Raw genomic sequence first — 20,195 nt, forward strand, 5'->3', positions numbered from 1 at the left:
AAATAATTCTTCATTATTTTATCCAGAATTGCTTTAGCAACTTCGAAGTTAATATCTCAATAATACTTTCCTTCTAGACGTAATTTATTTATCCATTGTCGTATATCCATTTCCATTGATATTTGAATTTAGCGCGAGTTTTCAGGTCAAGGCACTAGGAGCGCCAGCGTCGAATTGTCTCCCATTTTAACAAGGCTAAATCCGTAAATGTCGCGCATTGTCTCTACTGTATTTGCTAGAGCCATAAAGTTAGTGTAAATAATTACTAACTCTATGACTAGAGCGACGCACCAAGTCGGCACTGATTGAAGATTTCCATTTTAACAAATTCTCCTTCGTTATCATTGCAGTTTATATAATATAATAACAGCGCACGAATTAGTTACGTGAATATAACATGGGAATTTGTTTCTTAGAAGTGAAGCCTTCACGGTGTGTAGAGCCAAATATAGTAGAGATAATACTCGACACTTACGGATTTCGCCTTGCTAAAATGGGAGAAAATTCGACGGTGACGCAGCTAGTGACTTGACCTGAACAAATCGCGCTAAATTCAAGGTTATTATTCAAAGACTGAAATTAGACATATAAACAAGAAGTGAAATGGACTGGGGTGAAATGGCTTTATCTTTCATTTATGCATTACTTTTTTAGCTTTAGCATTCCTGCCTGAACTCTTACGGTTGGATTTGTCTTTTTTTCTCATTTAAAAAACATTGTATCATCACATTAAGACACTCAATAGAAATATCGGCACATTCTTTACACATATGATGCAATGAATTAACATTTAATAATAATAATAATAATAATAATAATAATAATAATAATAATAATAATAATAATAATAATAATAATAATAATAATAATAATAATAATAATAATAATAATAATAATGTTTTTTGTTTTACGTCCCTCTAACTACTATTTTACGGTTTTCGGAGACGCCGAGGTGCCGGAATTTAGTCCCGCAGGAGTTCTTTTACGTGCCAATAAATCTACTGACACGAGGCTGACGTATTTGAGCATCTTCAAATACCACCGGACTGAGCCAGGATCGAACCTGCCAAGTTGGGGTCAGAAGGCCAGCGCCTTAACCGTCTGGGCCACTCAGCCCGGCGAATTAACATTTAATGGCTGGATAATTTCCTCCTAACATGAAGCCTACTAACAGAAAGATAATCTATAAAATCCCGGCTTTAATCTGAGAAGAGAAATAAAGAAAGAAAAGTATGGAAATGTTGTCGATAGTGATGCTTTAAGGAATATTTACGTACAATTAGAGCAAAAATGTAACATACCCTTGGCTGTATTGTCGAGGATTTCTAAAGTCGCTGGCTTGGAAATGATCTGAACAGATCTTATAATTCTTATGTAAGCGTAACGTCCCTTTTTTCTTGTACACCTTATCCAAATCGCTTCTGTGACATTTCAAAACCCACAGATCACACCTACAACAACGCATCGGTATTGAAGGTTAACTGCTGCACTATAGAATAAAATATGCGTATTACACTTTATGCCAGTTAAAATATGGGTGGAGCAGGTCAGGAGATTATGAAGTACTATAAAAATCTCTGTCACTGGAAGAATATATATGCAAACACAATATTACTTACATGTTCTTGTCACGAGGGAACCTGAAGAACGAGCGCGCATTTTTCTCTACTTCGTAATTACTGCAGCCAAACACAGCACATACCTTTCCCCTCATGTTGAGAGGAGATATCAAGGAATGACACACACTATTATTTATTTATGTCAACTCACTGAAAACGCATAAATAACACCAAAAACTTCTCACAAAAATACACGTGCTCTTATGAGAGAATCAGTACTGTTCAGGTCTATCCGCTAGAGTAAGCTCCAGTAGCTGTCCCTCGATATCTCCGTGTTGTTGTATCTGTACATTATGTACAGTTTACCGACGTTTCGAATACATGGCACTATTGTTTTCCAACAACTGCACTTTATCACTGTAAACGATTAAAATAATGTTAGTACAGTTTTTCATCGTTTAATCAACTCAGGGACACCACTCCTCCGTAACTTGGAAATTGAAAGGCGTTAACCGCAGTACAAAGGAAAGAGTAGCATAGAAGGTGCAAAGCAAAGAGAAAATGGTACAAAGCTTAAAGGGCAGAGAATAATCAAAATGGAGAGTGTCCGTCTCCATTTCTGTCTCTAATTGTTCTTTGATCTTGGTTCCGACCAGCTGGGTGTTGTGTATCATGTGTTCACATTGGTGACCTTGCTGGTGTTTGGTGGAGATTGACAGTTTTGTTAGTGATAGTATGCAATTTAGTGTTGACAGTAAACTTATAGGTTCAAGCAGTTTTATACCTGATATTTACAGTTTTTCACTTCTGATTTACGAAGTTATTTCTAGATGATACGTGGTGAAGAATTGTTTTGGAAGTGACAGTAAACTCGTCGTTTATTACCGTAACCTTTTTTATCAACTCAATCATGGATCTATCGAAAATGAAGAATGACAGGAAGCTTTACCTGTGTAGATGGTACTGTCTTGGTAAGTTTCTTTTCCTGTTAAGGTGATTAATTGTCAAGTGTTGACATTTTTGTATTCTTTAAAATTGCTGTTTTTCCGTGTTTCAGCTGGATTTGCATTTCTTCCGTTTTTGTGGTGTGTGAATGCAGTTTGGTTTTTCCCAGAGGCATTTAGAAGACCCCATTATGAAGAACAAGGGAAAATAAAATTATGTAAGATTTGTTTATTTATGTCTGAAAAATGTTACTGTGCATATTGTTTACAGATAAATTTGTCAGCAAGTACAGACAGTCGGGAAGTACAGATTAGCACCAATAGTATGGTTTGGAATGATACTTGTTCTAGCTATTTCCCCATATGACAGATGTTTCAGTTCTTTTCTCTGTTTATCTCACCATTTAGGCTACTTTGTGCAGTAGAATTTGAAAGGTAGTATTCTTAGGTTTGACAATCTATCTTAAACATAGTTATTGGTTGAAATATCAGTTCTAATTGAGCTAAAGCTGTTTGACAAACCATGATTAGTTAGAACTTTACAAATTAATAAAAGAAGTGGGAGTTAATTACACACACTTGGTAGGCTATTTGGCAAAACTATTAGGAGGGTTTATAAGAATTTTGATAGAAAATGAAATTCATTATTTTATAGTGTGTTTGGGTTAACAGCCAAGAAGATAAACAAGTGGGTCATTCAGAACATCAATCCAGGTGTATCTCTTGAAGCATCCATTACTAGGTTACATCATCTGGAGCAGTTTCCAACTACAGGCTGGGTCTGCTTGGAACATAAGCCTTTCCATTTTCTATCCATCCACCACTTCTCTTCTGTCATTGTCATCCAGTTCCCTCTAGACCCGATGCTCTTCTTTACAACTTTCAGCCATCTGTCCCTTGGTCTTCATCCGAGTCTTCTTCCCTTTAACTCCATTTCTAACATTTTTTTTTTTTTTTGCTAGGGGCTTTACGTTGCACCGACACAGATAGGTCTTATGGTGACGATCTAACATATTTCTTGGTATCCTCTCTTCTCGCATTCCTTAATGTGTCCATACCAATATGACCTTGATTTTTCTCTCTTTTCCTCTAGCAGTACCTCATTTACTATTTCTCAAACTGTCACATTTCTTTCTTTGTCCATTCTCGTTAAACCTATTCGACATCTTTGAAACTTCATTTCCACTGCTTGTATTCTACTTTTGTCCCTCTCCTTCTTCACGCACATTTCTGATCCATACATCAAAATTAGGAAGCTACTATATAAAGTACTAAAAAGTAAAAGAAATGAATATTGAAACATCCTTGCACTGGGAACAAATGATGCCGGACGAGTTGGCCTTGTTTTTAGGGGCGCGCAGCTGTGAGCTTGCATCTGGGAGATAGTGGGTTCGAACCCCACTGTCGGCAGTCCTGAATATGGTTTTCCGTTGTTTCCCATTTTCGCACCTTAATTAAGGCCACAGCTGCGTCCTTCCCACTCCTAGCCCTTTCCTTTCCCATTGTCGCCATAAGATCTATCTCTGTCAGTGCGACGTAAAACCAATAGGAGAAAAGAGAAACAAATTATGCGAGTTTGGTAAGAATAGAGGATGGGATTAGAGATTAAATGAAGAGGTACTTCAGCATATTGTTAAATGGAGAGAGCTGGGCCGAGTGGCTCAAACGGTTGAGGCGCTGGCCTTATGACCCCAACTTGGCAGGTTTGATCCTGGCTCAGTCCGGTGGTATTTGAAGGTACTGAAATATGTCGGCCTCCTGTCGGTAGATTTACTGGCACGTAAAAGAAATGCAGGACCAAATTCCGGCACCTCGGCGTCTCCAGAAATCTGTAAAAGTAGTTAGTGGGTTGTAAAGCTATTATTAATATTATTATTTGTTAGGTTAAATGGAGATGGAGACAAGCACCCCACCAACTGTAGAGTAGATGATGCCATACTCTCATTAACATGGATTGAAATCGAAACTGTACTAAAGGCATGCAAAATGAAAAGTCCTCAGGTTTTGATGATCTCACCTCAGATATGATATTAGCAGCTGGAATACCAGGCTTATATTGGCTATATAGAGTGCTCTCGGTGATTGGGAAAGGAAACAAAATCCCAGAAGATTGGAGAAAAGGAATCATCATCCTACTGTTCAAAATGGTTTATAAATGGAAGTGTGGAAACTATAGGGGCATAACGTCATACATCCTGAAGCTGTTGGAAACGATTATCAAAATGAAACTTAGGAAGATTAATGGAACCTTTGCTTGAGGAAGAAAAACACAGATTGAAGAAAGATGGAAGTACTATGGATCGCCATTTTTACCCAAAGAATGCTTACTGAAAAGTACTGGGAACATGGAAAGAACCCTGCGATTACATTTTGGGACATTGAAAAGGCCTATGACACTGTCCCTCGGAACAAGATCTGGGAATGTCTGGAAGACCGTAAGGTGCCAAAGTACCTGACTGACAAAGTAAGGATGCTATACCAGAATTGCTACAGCTATGTTTAGATATGCAATGGATGATCAAAATGGTTTGAGACAATGAGATGTGTCCTCCAGGGAAGTGCCCTATCACCACTTTTGTTCATAAGTGTTCCATGGCTAAATGGTTAGCGTGCTGGTCATTGGTCACAGGAGTTCCGGGTTCGATTCCTGTCAGGGTCGGCAATTTTAACCATCATTGGTTAATTTCTTCATCATCATTTCATCCTCATCACGATGCACAGGTCGCCTACGGGTGTCACATCAAAAGACTTGCACCTGGCGAGCTGAACATGTCTTCGGACACTCCCGGCACTAAAAGCCATACACTGTTTTGTTTTTCATAAAAGTAATGGACAAAGTCATAGTCTATCAAGAAAATGGACAACAGATCAAATGTCTTGGTATTTGCTGATGATGTGCTGTTATGGGTCAAAACAGAAGCTGAAGTACAGATAAAACTGACTGAGTGGAACAATATGTTCAATAAATTTGAAATGAAGGTAAGTAAAACAAAGACTATAGAAATGACAATCAACAGGAAAAGAACAAACTCAGATGTCTTTTTGGAAGGAAAAATTAGAATCAATTTCTCATTTCAAGTATCTTGGAAGCACCATCTCCAGAGAGAACACTGTCAAGCAGGAAATACCCAGCAGGACACAGAAAGCATCAGACTTTTACAATCAGAAATCTACTCTGGGACAACTAAATACCACAAAAAGTAAAAACAACCATGTACCACACCTACTTAGTATCAGTTCTTACATATGGTTTAGAGGCATGTACTCTGCTAAACAATGACTACAGCAGAATTCAGGCAACAGAAATTAGATTCATTAGAACCATAAATCAAACTACTCGAAAGGACAAAATCAGGAATGTAGTTGGCATTGAGGTCCCTATTATCAGTGTAATAAAGAAGCTTAGACTTCAGTGGTATTATAAGAATCAAGAGCGAGAGACCTGCCAGAAAATACTTCGACCTTACTGTCCAAGGGGAAGACCAAGGAAGCAGTGGATGGACAAAGTGAAAGGAGATGTGGAGGGGAGAGGTCTCATACGGGAAGATGTATGCAGATAGGAAGAGATGGCCAGCGCTTGTACACCACACCAGAGAAACGAGTTTGATGATGAATCTTACAACTACAATTACCGTCTTCATATCCAGTCTCACCGGGCGAGTTGGCTGTGTAGTTAGGCGCGCACGGCTGTGAGCTTGCATCCGGGAGATAGTGGGTTCGAACCCCACTGTCGGCAGTCCTGAATATGGTTTTCCGTTGTTTCCCATTTTCGCACCTTAATTAAGGCCACAGCTGCGTCCTTCCCACTCCTAGCCCTTTCCTTTCCCATTGTCGCCATAAGATCTATCTCTGTCAGTGCGACGTAAAACCAATAGGAGAAAAGAGAAACAAATTATGCGAGTTTGGTAAGAATAGAGGATGGGATTAGAGATTAAATGAAGAGGTACTTCAGCATATTGTTAAATGGAGAGAGCTGGGCCGAGTGGCTCAAACGGTTGAGGCGCTGGCCTTATGACCCCAACTTGGCAGGTTTGATCCTGGCTCAGTCCGGTGGTATTTGAAGGTACTGAAATATGTCGGCCTCCTGTCGGTAGATTTACTGGCACGTAAAAGAAATGCAGGACCAAATTCCGGCACCTCGGCGTCTCCAGAAATCTGTAAAAGTAGTTAGTGGGTTGTAAAGCTATTATTAATATTATTATTTGTTAGGTTAAATGGAGATGGAGACAAGCACCCCACCAACTGTAGAGTAGATGATGCCATACTCTCATTAACATGGATTGAAATCGAAACTGTACTAAAGGCATGCAAAATGAAAAGTCCTCAGGTTTTGATGATCTCACCTCAGATATGATATTAGCAGCTGGAATACCAGGCTTATATTGGCTATATAGAGTGCTCTCGGTGATTGGGAAAGGAAACAAAATCCCAGAAGATTGGAGAAAAGGAATCATCATCCTACTGTTCAAAATGGTTTATAAATGGAAGTGTGGAAACTATAGGGGCATAACGTCATACATCCTGAAGCTGTTGGAAACGATTATCAAAATGAAACTTAGGAAGATTAATGGAACCTTTGCTTGAGGAAGAAAAACACAGATTGAAGAAAGATGGAAGTACTATGGATCGCCATTTTTACCCAAAGAATGCTTACTGAAAAGTACTGGGAACATGGAAAGAACCCTGCGATTACATTTTGGGACATTGAAAAGGCCTATGACACTGTCCCTCGGAACAAGATCTGGGAATGTCTGGAAGACCGTAAGGTGCCAAAGTACCTGACTGACAAAGTAAGGATGCTATACCAGAATTGCTACAGCTATGTTTAGATATGCAATGGATGATCAAAATGGTTTGAGACAATGAGATGTGTCCTCCAGGGAAGTGCCCTATCACCACTTTTGTTCATAAGTGTTCCATGGCTAAATGGTTAGCGTGCTGGTCATTGGTCACAGGAGTTCCGGGTTCGATTCCTGTCAGGGTCGGCAATTTTAACCATCATTGGTTAATTTCTTCATCATCATTTCATCCTCATCACGATGCACAGGTCGCCTACGGGTGTCACATCAAAAGACTTGCACCTGGCGAGCTGAACATGTCTTCGGACACTCCCGGCACTAAAAGCCATACACTGTTTTGTTTTTCATAAAAGTAATGGACAAAGTCATAGTCTATCAAGAAAATGGACAACAGATCAAATGTCTTGGTATTTGCTGATGATGTGCTGTTATGGGTCAAAACAGAAGCTGAAGTACAGATAAAACTGACTGAGTGGAACAATATGTTCAATAAATTTGAAATGAAGGTAAGTAAAACAAAGACTATAGAAATGACAATCAACAGGAAAAGAACAAACTCAGATGTCTTTTTGGAAGGAAAAATTAGAATCAATTTCTCATTTCAAGTATCTTGGAAGCACCATCTCCAGAGAGAACACTGTCAAGCAGGAAATACCCAGCAGGACACAGAAAGCATCAGACTTTTACAATCAGAAATCTACTCTGGGACAACTAAATACCACAAAAAGTAAAAACAACCATGTACCACACCTACTTAGTATCAGTTCTTACATATGGTTTAGAGGCATGTACTCTGCTAAACAATGACTACAGCAGAATTCAGGCAACAGAAATTAGATTCATTAGAACCATAAATCAAACTACTCGAAAGGACAAAATCAGGAATGTAGTTGGCATTGAGGTCCCTATTATCAGTGTAATAAAGAAGCTTAGACTTCAGTGGTATTATAAGAATCAAGAGCGAGAGACCTGCCAGAAAATACTTCGACCTTACTGTCCAAGGGGAAGACCAAGGAAGCAGTGGATGGACAAAGTGAAAGGAGATGTGGAGGGGAGAGGTCTCATACGGGAAGATGTATGCAGATAGGAAGAGATGGCCAGCGCTTGTACACCACACCAGAGAAACGAGTTTGATGATGAATCTTACAACTACAATTACCGTCTTCATATCCAGTCTCACCGGGCGAGTTGGCTGTGTAGTTAGGCGCGCACGGCTGTGAGCTTGCATCCGGGAGATAGTGGGTTCAAATCCCACTGCCGGCAGCCCTGAAGATGGTTTTCTGTGGTTTCCCGTTTTCACACCAGGCTATACCGTAATTAAGGCCACGGCTGCTTCCTTCCAACTCCTAGCCTTTCCTATCCCATCGTCGCCATAAGACCTATCTGTGTTGGTGCGACGTGAAGCCAATAGCATATCCAGTGATAAAGTCATTAATATATATACAAAAGCATATCATCTCTGATTGCAATATATATATTTCTGACGATGTACAGTAGCATGCTCCATATATATATATACCAGAGTTTTTAAAAAATTTGGGGAACATGTTTTAGAATGTATGCCATGCTCCACAAAACAATACCTCACACCCGGGTATATTACCAACTAAACCTTTATTCTTTACCATTGAAGATACAAAAGAACATCGATGGATTCGTGTTCATTTTCAGAGCACAAACGGAAATGTCCAAATAGGGGCGAAAACAAAGTGATAACAGTCCTCCAGCGTGGTTTTTTTAAATCACAGTTGGAGAGCTTCAGTATGGTGTATGTCCTCCACGAGCATATATCACAGCTTGGCACCTCCATGGCATGCTCCATGTGTCAATGGAGGTCATGTTGTGGTATCGGGTCGCATTCTTCAATGAGAGCCTTTTCGAGGTCTTGGAGAGTCTGTGGTGGAACAGGACGCCCACGAACACATCTGTCAAGCCTATCCCACACATGCTCGATGGGATTAAGGTCAGGATTCATTGCTGGCCATTCCATCTCTTGAATGTCCAGTTCTCACAAGACAGCTCTGGTGATGCACGCTACGGCATTGTTGTGCTTGAGTACGAATTCTGGGCCAACACTGTATGCAGCAACCAACACATGCTGTAGCAGTATCTGCTCGATGTACTCAGCAGTGGTAAGATTACCACGGACGACGACAAGATCCGTACAGCCATCAGTACTGATGCCACCCCACACAATCACAGAACCTTGTCCGAATCGGTCACCTTCCTGGACAACATTTGGCATGTACTGCTGACCACGGCGTCTCCATACACATTGACGACCATCACACTGTGTCAGGGGAAATGTGGACTTGTCTGTGAACAACACAAGTTTCCATCGTAATGTTTATGTACTCATGTCCATGCCCAATCAATAGGTTTTAGTTTATTCTAACCATCACCACTTTTAATCGGAGATATTTTAACGCAACATACTGCAATATATTTTACTTCCATTTTTCATTAGACATCCGGATGCTCTTACGTAACATCTTTGTAATTTTGTCTAATGACTGTAAATTTGTGTGCTAGCTGATGATGGCCAAGATAGGCCGAAACCGGTACTAGTGCAATAATTCATTCACAATAAATGTATTGATCGGTGGAACATTTTTCTTGTCTGTTACAATGAATCCAATCAATACGGAATATGAAACTTATAAATAATAACAAGTCTCCATCGGCGAAGTTGCCAGTTGACGTGGGTACGGGCAAACAGAAGGCAAGCTGCGCGATGTTGCTGTGTTGAACGGGGCATTCAAACAGGACGTCTGGTTTGTAAGGACACTTCTCTTAACCTGTTCCTTACTGTCTGGTCAGACACTGTGACTCCAGTGACCCTCCTGTGGTCTTGTTGCAGTTCTCTGGCAGTTGCTGAACAACGCCGTAACACACAGATGGTCAGATATGTCATCCTGTGGGGTTGTCATGCATCCATGACCTTGTCCAACCCTCCGAACTGGCCTGTCTCATTGTAGTGATTCCACAAGGGTTGAATAACTGACAGTGAGACATTGAGATCCACAGCAGCACAACGAAAAGTCCATCCTTCCTGGATCAAAGCGACGGCCCTTGCGACTTGAACCTCGTTAAGATGTCTCGTGGGATGTACTGGTTTACGTACAACGTGCTCAAATGACCGCAGTAGTCTGTGTACCTCATGACACACAAATGCACTGCTATTCACTTTGTTTTGAGGGGTCACCTGACAGTTTAATGCATAACCGCACCTACAGATGGAGTATAACTTTGATTTGACATACCCTGAGTAGCTAAGGTCTCAAGGTATGCTGTACATCCATTGGAACCCCATCTACCAAATTAACGTTCACATACCAGCTGTTACAAAACATGTTTCCCTAATGTTTTTGAACTGTGTATAATGAAAAATCATGTGCTCTTTCTGAAACACTGGAATTCGCAACCCTCAGCAGGCAAATTCCACTGCCACAACCTTGCTCAACTTTTTTTTTTTGTCTGAAAGTCCCACTCTATATCATATTAAATCTTAAAGATATGTTTAACCTCAGACTCATTTTTAAACTGTTTTATTTTTTTTGTTTTCTGTGTTTTAATTGTTGCCTACATTATAATACAAGGCCTGGAAATAGAGCTCGTAAAATGCTATGGAAGTGGTTACACTGAAGTTCAATCCCGGGCCGCTAGGATTGCTTTCCTGCCCCCTGACTACCAGGCTCGCGCCTTTAAACGTGTTCATTAACTGAGTTGGTTGTGAATGTATTATGTATTTGTCTGATGTTAAGCATTCGCAGTTCCAGTCATGGTTTATTCACGAGAAATTAAAGGTAGTGGAATTTCGTTTCACAAGTTTCCAGTGAATGTTCAATGTTCGAAACATTATACAGAGGAAGTATTACGCATGAGATACGGCTTCAAGCTGATCGAAGTAGGCCTCTGTTCCAAAGTTTTGATCCGAGTTATGTCATAAGAATCGGGCAATCCCGAAATTTGTCACTGGACTTTTTTTAAACTATGCTACCGTGACCGGCAATCATTTGAGAGGCATCTTCAAACTCAGAAATCTTAAATTAGGAAACCAACGAGGAAAATAATTTGTCCAACAAATTTCACGAAAATGAATGTAGCAAGAGCTAAAAATATTGTATTTTCCCCTGAAACAATCTCTGGTTTGAAAAGTATGGAGGTGGTTTTGTCCCGAGAGCATAAAATACAGTTTAAAATAAGCCATTTGTTTTATGGAGCATTTTATTAAATTGTTCAATGCGCATAACGTCTGCAACACCTCACATGGGACATATTCAGGAACGAGAACAAACAAGCATCTTTTAACCGGGCGAGTTGGTCGTACGGTTAGGGGCGCGCGGCTGTGAGCTTGCATCCGGGAGATAGTGGGTTCGAAACCCACTGTCTGCAGCCCTGAAGATGGTTTTCCGTGGTTTCCCCATTCTTTTTTTTTTTTTTTTTTTTTTTTGCTAGGGGCTTTACGTCGCACCGACACAGATAGGTCTTATGGCGACGATGGGATAGCAAAGGCCTAGGAGTTGGAAGGAAGCGGCCGTGGCCTTAATTAAGGTACAGCCCCAGCATTTGCCTGGTGTGAAAATGGGTAACCACGGAAAACCACTTTCAGGTCTGCCGATAGTGGGATTCGAACCTACTACCTCCCGGATGCGTTTCCCATTTTGACACCAGGCAAATGCTGGGGCTGTACCTTAATTAAGGCCACGGCCGCTTCCTTCCAAGTCCTAGGCCTTTCCTATCCCATCGTCGCCATAATACCTATCTGTGTCGGTGCGATGTAAAGTCACTAGCAAAAAAAAAAAAAGCATCTTTTAGTACTGAAGATGAACTCCTCAGTTGGTTAATTAATGATTTCCTGTCATATATTAAGAAACTTAAAATGCATTCAGAGAAAGTAAAAAAGAATCATGAGAGAAATGTATCAGGCATAGATCTTGACTACCCAGTCCACTGTGGCCTGCGTAAAATACCTCATAAGTATACATTTGCATTATGCATTGACGAGGAACCTAACGAACTATGACATCGACCTCTTCTTCAGCTACCTAAGACGCCAAGCGGAATACAATGACATTATGGTTCGTGTGGCAAAAGAAAAAACGGACTGTAAAGGCTGTTTAGAACATATCTGTTCTCCAGCTATTCAAAGTCCGACATTGTGTCTTATTTGTTTTCAAGATTGAGGAGCCCTAAAAAAAAAAAAAAACCAAACCCCATGGCACTACAGCCCTTGAAGGGCCTTGGCCTACCAAGCGACCGCTGCTCAGCCCGAAGGCCTGCAGATTACGAGGTATTGTGTGGTCAGCACAACGAATCCTCTCGGCCGTTATTCTTGGCTTTCTAGACCGGGGCCGCTATCTCACCGTCAGATAGCTCCTCAATTCTAATCACGTAGGCTGAGTGGACCTCGAACCAGCCCTCAGGTCCAGGTACCAGCCCTCAGGTCCAGGTAAAAATCCCTGACCTGGCCGGGAATCGAACCCGGGGCCTCCGGGTAAGAGGCAAGCATGCTACCCCTACACCACGGGGCCGGCTTGAGGAGCCCTCAGATACCGAAAATCATCGTCTGTGGCACTTCTGCAGTGAACGACGGAATTTGTCACTTCCGCTACGCAGTACTTGTCCCGAAGAGAGTTGCTGAAAGGTGTATGTTTATTTTTTCGAAAGACATGTTCAACAGTGAAATTAAGTGTGGAAAGTGTAAAGGCAACAAACCACCTCTTTTTCTACTATGAAAATTTCTGAGACCTCTGTTAGACAACATTGCTTTGAGCCACTGAAGTAGAAGAGAGAAAGTTTTGAAACTTGATAAGAAGCACCTCAGAAGGAAAGTTTTGAAACTTCAATGACATATCCAAGCCAATGCAGCACTGCTCAATAAATAAAGTATTGTCAATACTCGCAAAAACATTCAGTTCTTTTTATTTTGGATATACTTTACTTATTGACATATACGGCCATGCGAATACAAGGGGGCAAGACCGCGATCCTAGCGGCTGAATGGTGAACTAGGAAGGAGCCCGTTTTAACGAGTGCATTTCAAGGCCTTGTATTATAGGGTAGGCAACGGTTTTAATGTGTCAATTTGACTATGTAATGGCTGAAGATGACCCAAGCAAAGTTGAAACTAGTACCATGAATTAATGTCCAAATGAGAATATAACTGATTTTTATGAAATATAGTTATATTTGACATTAATATTTACGTATTGGATAGGTGGACCCATTTTACCTTATTTCACGTTCTACAAACCAGTTAGTAATTTTGCAAACTTGTCTAATATACAGTAATTAGAAACAACGCTTCTCCAGAGCTTACAAGCATCACATATCAACCTGACTGGCCTGCAATTATCCGCTTTAGAGTTGGTTACTGTAGTCGCATCCTACTTCATGAAACCACGGGCACCGCTTGAGTGGGCTAGTAAGTGGTCCTGAGAGTTGGGATACCAGTTGCTATGGAATAAGAATGAGCATCTCCAACACATTCTGAGTCATGGCTCTCCTCGTACTCAGGCGGCTAGGACTATACAATCCATCGTGGACCATATCCTGTTAGAGAGGACTTTGTGCAAGTAGGGTGGCATCCTGCTTCACAGAATTTTTACCAAGCATGTGGTTTTATCTGCACTACATCTACAATTTTTTCACCTCTACTTGGTTATACACTTTCTTATTCAGCTGACCTCGGATTAATGTATTTACCATTTAGGCCTACTGATCATGCTTTCTGTCTTTTGCATTACCTTCCCAGTTAACATTTCATAAATTGAGACCGCCCGCTATATTAACGTTCCTGACATAGCTGATTATCATATAAAATAATTATGCATCACCGTTACCCCTTCCAGGTTTGTACACCTCAAAAACATCAAGTTCTCATTCACTTCACTTGAGTTAATGTTTTTCTCTTTCCACATGACATTTTAGTATACTGTATGTTAAGAGTTTACTTTTTTTTCTTTTTTTTTTTTTCTTTTTTAATGTCGGATACAGGTTGTATGATTCTGTACTCTGGATAGATATTAGCCACAGATGTAACTTTTTTTAGATTATCCATTACTGTAAACTTACTCAATGACAGAATAACTTGTTGAAATTTAGTAGTATACAGTAACTTACTGTACAGTACTATGTATGAGATGTGTTTACAACAGCTTAATAAAAACTGACTACACTGCATATCCACAACAATGGGCAAACATTCTTAATGGTCGCAGAACTATGTGATGAATGTGATTGTTGACTTTTACAGTTGTAACATGTTTCTTATTGCTCACCAATGTAATCCTCATATGTGATTCTCTGCTAATGGATGTGAAAATTTTGAAGGAGACATTATGCTCTTGTAATTTGATTTCTTCATCAGACTGGATTTTAGTAGCATATGATCACAAAATTAAATGTTGCAGAAAACTTGCTTGTATTTGATGATCGAGCTACTGTTGTTACACCATTGTTCTTTAAAAGCCAATACAATACATGTGAATGTTTTATGCTATTGTACTGTAAAACATTAGCACATTGCATTAATGTAAAACTCCAAGCAAGCTTTAATGTTTCAAGTCTAGTAAAATGCGGTTATCTTGTAAATTCTTATGATACATTTACTATTGTAACTTTCTGACTCATTGCAAATATTTTCTCTTTTCAGATGTGATACTTTCTGCAATAGGTGCTCTGATTTGGGCTATAGCCATTACAACTTGGGTTATTATATTTCAGACACACAGGGCTGAATGGGGGGAGTCAGCAGATCTTATTTCCTTTATTATTCCAGCTGGAATGCCTTGAAACGAATTGATTTTGGTATAAAAGAAACGTTGTGGAACTTAAGAGAAGAATCAGTGCATCAGAATAGTGTAGCATGAGGGATATCTTAATTGCCTCCATAACAGACATATGTGATGTGACACAAAATATCAATACGAAGTTTCAGATAACATTTCCTTTGAACAGTGAGATTTACTAGATATTATTGCTATGAAGAGACTCAAATATCATAAAACAATTTTATACTGTACAGTAGAATTTTGTAATATTGTTCGTTTAGTATGTTATTGTGTAATATGCAGTTGCATTTTGTATAATTATAATTCAAAACAGGATAGTGACAATAGTATGGATTTGTTTGAAATGGTTTGTAAAAAACAGCTATTTCAAAAGCAAAATAGAATATAACACAACTGAGAATGTTTGGAATACTTTATCCATTGTTGAACTAGTGGTAGTAAATTAACTGAAACTAATTGATTAAAAATGTTTGTTTGTTTGTTTGTTTGTATACCCCTTAGTCCCATTTCTTGGTACGGAGTTGGGGATGAGGTGAGATGAATTTATAGGCATTTTTTTTAATGGCTGGATGCCCTTCCTGATGCCAACTTCAGTTGAGGAGTTATTGAAGATGAAATGAATGAGTGTGAATGAAATTGGGTAAGGAGGTGGAAGGAATCAGATGTGGTGTATAAGTTGGAACTGTCATAACATTTGCCTGGAAGTAAAAATGGGAAACTAACAGATTGTCATTCTCAGGACAGCTGACAGTGAGATTCAAACCCATACTTCCCCCAAATGCAGAGCTTGGCTTCATAGTCATAGCGCGTTAACATGTGAGCTTGCATTCGGGGATAGAGGGTTCGAACCCCACTGTCAGCAGCACTGAAGATGGTTTTCTATGGTTTCCCATTTTCACACCAGGCAAATGCTGGGGATGTATCATAATTAAGGCCACGGCCGCTTCCTACTCCTAACCCTTTCCTGTCCCATCGTCGCCATAAGACCTGTCTGTGTCGGTGCGATGTAAATCCAATCATTAAAAAATAGCGCATTAAGATGCGCAGCCACACCAATCTGTTAAAAAAATATATGCAGATAATATAGTCAAATTATGTTGTTGTTTTTTAATTATTTTTTATTACAGTATGAGCTCTTTTTAAATTATTGGTGAAAGGAAGAAGGTATGTGATGGAGATGTGGATGCTGCATTGAAGCCCTTGGTTGACACGATGGGATCATCTGTCCATCTCTGATTGGGTGTGGCTCCGTTTGTATGTATGAAGTGCCATGGATTCAATCGCTAACGCACCTTTGAGATTGTACCCTGTTGGGAAACAGCCACGTGAAACACCCAGGAAACACTGAAGGTTATGGAAGGCATGGAAAAAGCCTGTGTCATACCTTGAAGACACATTTGACCACAATAAACAGCAATGACATTGCAAATATGCGGCCCTGCAATTGTGCAGGAATATTGCAAGGAAGAATGTAGATTTAACTGAAATTATTTTACTGTAAAGATTCAACACTAGCAACTGGCTCCTTGACTGAATGGTCAACGTCACAGCCATCAGTCAGGAGGGACTGACATTTGAGTCTTGCCCAGGTCAGAGATTTTTGCTGCTTCTGGTTAATTCCCGTAGTTTGCCTCAATATATGTCTCTTTATACACATCACATTACCAAGCACCACAGAAAAACACAACAGGGAATACATTCCTCTGCATAGGGTTGCACATAAAAAAAGGGCATCTGGCCATAAAACTGAGGGAACATCGGCAATGCTTAAGTCTCCGATCGCGATGAAACTTGGAAAACACATTGAGGCACACATGAAAAATATGTCAGCATCAATTTTGGGTGCCGACATTCATTAGGGCGTTAACTAGTGGGCCTAAATGTTGTGAAATTTCAAGTTTCACGCGAACAGAGAAGAAAACCTGCTGGCCAGTGCTAAGCCTGCCTCGTGCCACACCTCTGCACCTCCTCCCCTCACCACTCCTGGTTCCCGCCACACGTTTCCCTTCTCCCCACACCAGCGGGTGTGCTTAGCTTGCGAACGGGACCGGTGCTACACTTTGCGTACTCTATCAGCCTTCCTCATAGCTCTGCTTAGTAATTCGCACATTTTATGTGTCAGTTTACTTTTTCTGTAATGTTTATGAAAACGTTTGCAACGATTCCTTAAATGTAATGTCGTTGAGCATGTCAAAAATTATTTTTCATCTTCAAGCAAATACTGGAAGTCACAGTGAAGGAGGTCCGTTGAACTTTCGGGAGCTGCAGCTTCATGACGCGATTGAGGATGAGTGTTAAGCAGTCAACTGTTTTCAGATAGGTCTTGACGCTCACGATGTGATGTCACACTGCGTGGCATAGGCTGTAATAGTGTAGATTGAAGCGTGGTCTTTTGCGCTGCATGTGTAATTTTAGGTCTTAATTTTCAGTACTGGATAATTTTTTACACACTCAACGACATTATGCCTAAAAAATCGCTGCAAACGTTTTCCTGAACATATCAGAAAAAGTAAATTGACAAATACTATGTGGGAATTACGAAGGAGAGATATGAGGAAGGCTGATAGAGTACGCAAAGTGTAGCACAGGTCCTGTTCAGCAGCTAAGCAGACCCGTAATAGGATTTATTAGGCATAGAGCTCGCTGCTATTGACGGCGTAATGGTGCCTCACTGTGTTGTACCTACAAAAGGATACGGGTCCTGTTTTTTTTTTTTTTTTCAGATCTTAATGTACAGCACTGACTCGCTAGCGCCTTGGCTTGCAGGTTGGTGTCGTACAGCACATTTGTGATAACTGGCAACAGTTTCAAGTATTTACTACGATACCGTGTGGAAACATGTCAGAATCATGGTTGAGTACCAGGCTTACATGTCACTTCCCACCTCATATGCCACCCACTGCAAAATTGTGGCTGCTGGTGAAATATACTCTAACCATATGGTGGTGTATCAGGAATGGAATGTGATAATACAGGCTGAAGAGCCTGTTGAGAGAAGGAACGTATTAGTTTTTAAGTGTTCTGGTCCCATGATGTCAATGCATTTTGAACCACTCATACCTCAATATTCCCCTCATCAACAACTACCCACTATCTCAAGCTGTATCTTTACATCACTTAATGTAATCAGCCCTGCAAATTCTTTTGTCCAGTGCTCTGCCAATGGCAACATCGATAATGAATTTCATTTCACTGATTATCATCCTCTTCCTAAAACAAAGTGTCTTTCTGTTGTGTCTGTTGATGACCTACATTCTCCCTCTGACTCGAAAAACAGTTCAATAGTGCCATCATCCAATGAAAACTGAGAAAATAAGCACTGTGCTAGATTCACCACTAGCATTAAGATAAAAAACATAGGGAGTCCATAAAAAATTACTGAAAGAAACCCTGATGTTAATAGGGAGGCTGTTGAGAAATATGTTTAGAAAAATCCTGAAGTCAATTAAAAAGCTGTTAGGAGATACAACGAAAGTAAACAATTGATGCGGTGGAAAGCAAAATCTTTATTGGGATTCAAGTATGACTGCAATTCAGTTTACAGTAATGACATGGTGGTTGTTATTGGCCAGAAAGTCAATTGCAATTGGTCATCATCATCGTCTTCTTAGCATTTGTCCCAGAATGGAGCAGGGTCTGCTGTTTTTCAAGCCATTCTCTACTTGGTTCTATTAAGGGCATCATTTGAAACAAGATGACCATAGCGCATGTCTTCTTGGAGGCGATCAAGCCAGTGTTCCTTGGGCCAACCACGTGGCCTAATTCCAGGTGGTGTGATGCGAAGTACCGTCTGTACAATAAATGAACCTTCTCTGTGCATTATGTGGCCATATCACTGAAGTTGGGTTTCACGCATCTTGTCTACGATTGCGGCAGCTCCGATGATTTTCCGGATTTCTAGGTTGGTGATATGATTTAGCCAGGTCAGTCCAAGTGACCAGCGAAGCATGCGCATCTCCATGACATGAAGAGCTTGCTCGTGCTTGACTGTTGCTGGCCAGCATTCAGAGCCATACAGAGCGACTGTAAACTTGGACTTCACGTGAATCGGTATTCGACGATCGCAGAGAACACCAGTAGTTTGCCGCCACTTCGTCCAGGCCGCATTTACTCTTGCATGGGAATCTGAAATAGTGTCACGCTCAGGGTTGACCAAAGAACCAATGTATTTAAACTGTTTTACTTTATTGAGATCTTGGTTATCTATCTGAATGGTTCCATTTGTCTGCAGACCGCACTCCATGTACCGAGTTTTCTTGCTATTCAGTTGAAGTCCATGTACTCTTAGTTTTCGTTCCACTTCTTAACCTGATCTGTTGACGCTCCTCAGCAGCCAGTAGGGCATTGTCAGCATACAGGAGTGACCATGGGGGTGGGGGTGATGACTGGATATCGGAGGTGACTGTGTCCATATACAAAATAAAGAGAAGCAGTGACAGGGCCGATCCCTGGTGGACTCCAACCTGAATGGGGAATGGCGGTGAAAGAAATTATAAGAGGGACAGGTCCTCATATTGGTATTGCACTGTGTATTGGAGGATGCAGGAATTCTTCGTTGCAGATCTTGGAAAAATGCCTGTTCTAGCATTCCAGGATTACATTCGGTTACTGGAAATATGTTGTTCGCTTCATCCTTGATACACATTACATACCCAATATCTTGGCTTAGGCCATGATGTGATTGAGCCAGCCGGTAAATACCTTTTCCTCCATCTAGCGTATCAAAACACTCATACAGATCCTTAAAATATGCAGCCTTAGCTATAGCCTTTTTGGCCTCAATCTTAAATCTCCTATATTGTCGGAGGTCGCCATCAATGCCAGTGTGTCGCAAAATTTTGTAGACACGGGTCTTCTCTTCTAATGCAGCCTGCACCTCATCATTCCACCGCCATGGTTTATTTATGTATGGTTTACCTGGTTTTGTTGTTTCCAGGATATTAGATGCAGCACCACATATATGTTCGGCGAGGTCTTCTTGAATCATATTAGCTGGCTGACCTGTATCTGCATACGGTGCATTGAGAAGGGCAGCTGCTAGATCTTCCTTGTGGTTAGGTAGTTTCCATCATTTGATACGACATGGTCCTGTTGTTT

General features: G+C 40.5%; 1 protein-coding gene across 1 annotated transcript; it reads left to right on the top strand.

Moving 5' to 3' along the window:
• The first annotated feature begins 2,199 nt into the window (after positions 1-2,199).
• pen-2 (presenilin enhancer) lies at positions 2,200-15,579 on the top strand. The gene is made up of 3 exons (XM_067143780.2): positions 2,200-2,530; positions 2,617-2,721; positions 14,960-15,579. The coding sequence occupies exons 1-3, from the start codon at positions 2,470-2,472 to the stop codon at positions 15,097-15,099; spliced, it is 306 nt and encodes a 101-aa protein (XP_066999881.1). The 5' UTR covers positions 2,200-2,469; the 3' UTR covers positions 15,100-15,579.
• Positions 15,580-20,195: the final 4,616 nt, after the last annotated feature.

This window comes from Anabrus simplex, chromosome 1, assembly GCF_040414725.1.
Source record: "Anabrus simplex isolate iqAnaSimp1 chromosome 1, ASM4041472v1, whole genome shotgun sequence".
Lineage (NCBI taxonomy): Eukaryota > Metazoa > Arthropoda > Insecta > Orthoptera > Tettigoniidae > Anabrus > Anabrus simplex.

What these genes read in the sequence shown, in the direction of transcription:
- pen-2 (XM_067143780.2), top strand. Translation starts at nt 2,470, where the DNA reads ATGGATCTATCGAAAATGAAGAATGACAGGAAGCTTTACCTGTGTAGA. An exon ending in GTGTAGATGGTACTGTCTTG is followed by an intron (nt 2,531 to 2,616) that starts GTAAGTTTCTTT and finishes TCCGTGTTTCAG; the next exon opens with CTGGATTTGCATTTCTTCCG. An exon ending in ACAAGGGAAAATAAAATTAT is followed by an intron (nt 2,722 to 14,959) that starts GTAAGATTTGTT and finishes TTCTCTTTTCAG; the next exon opens with ATGTGATACTTTCTGCAATA.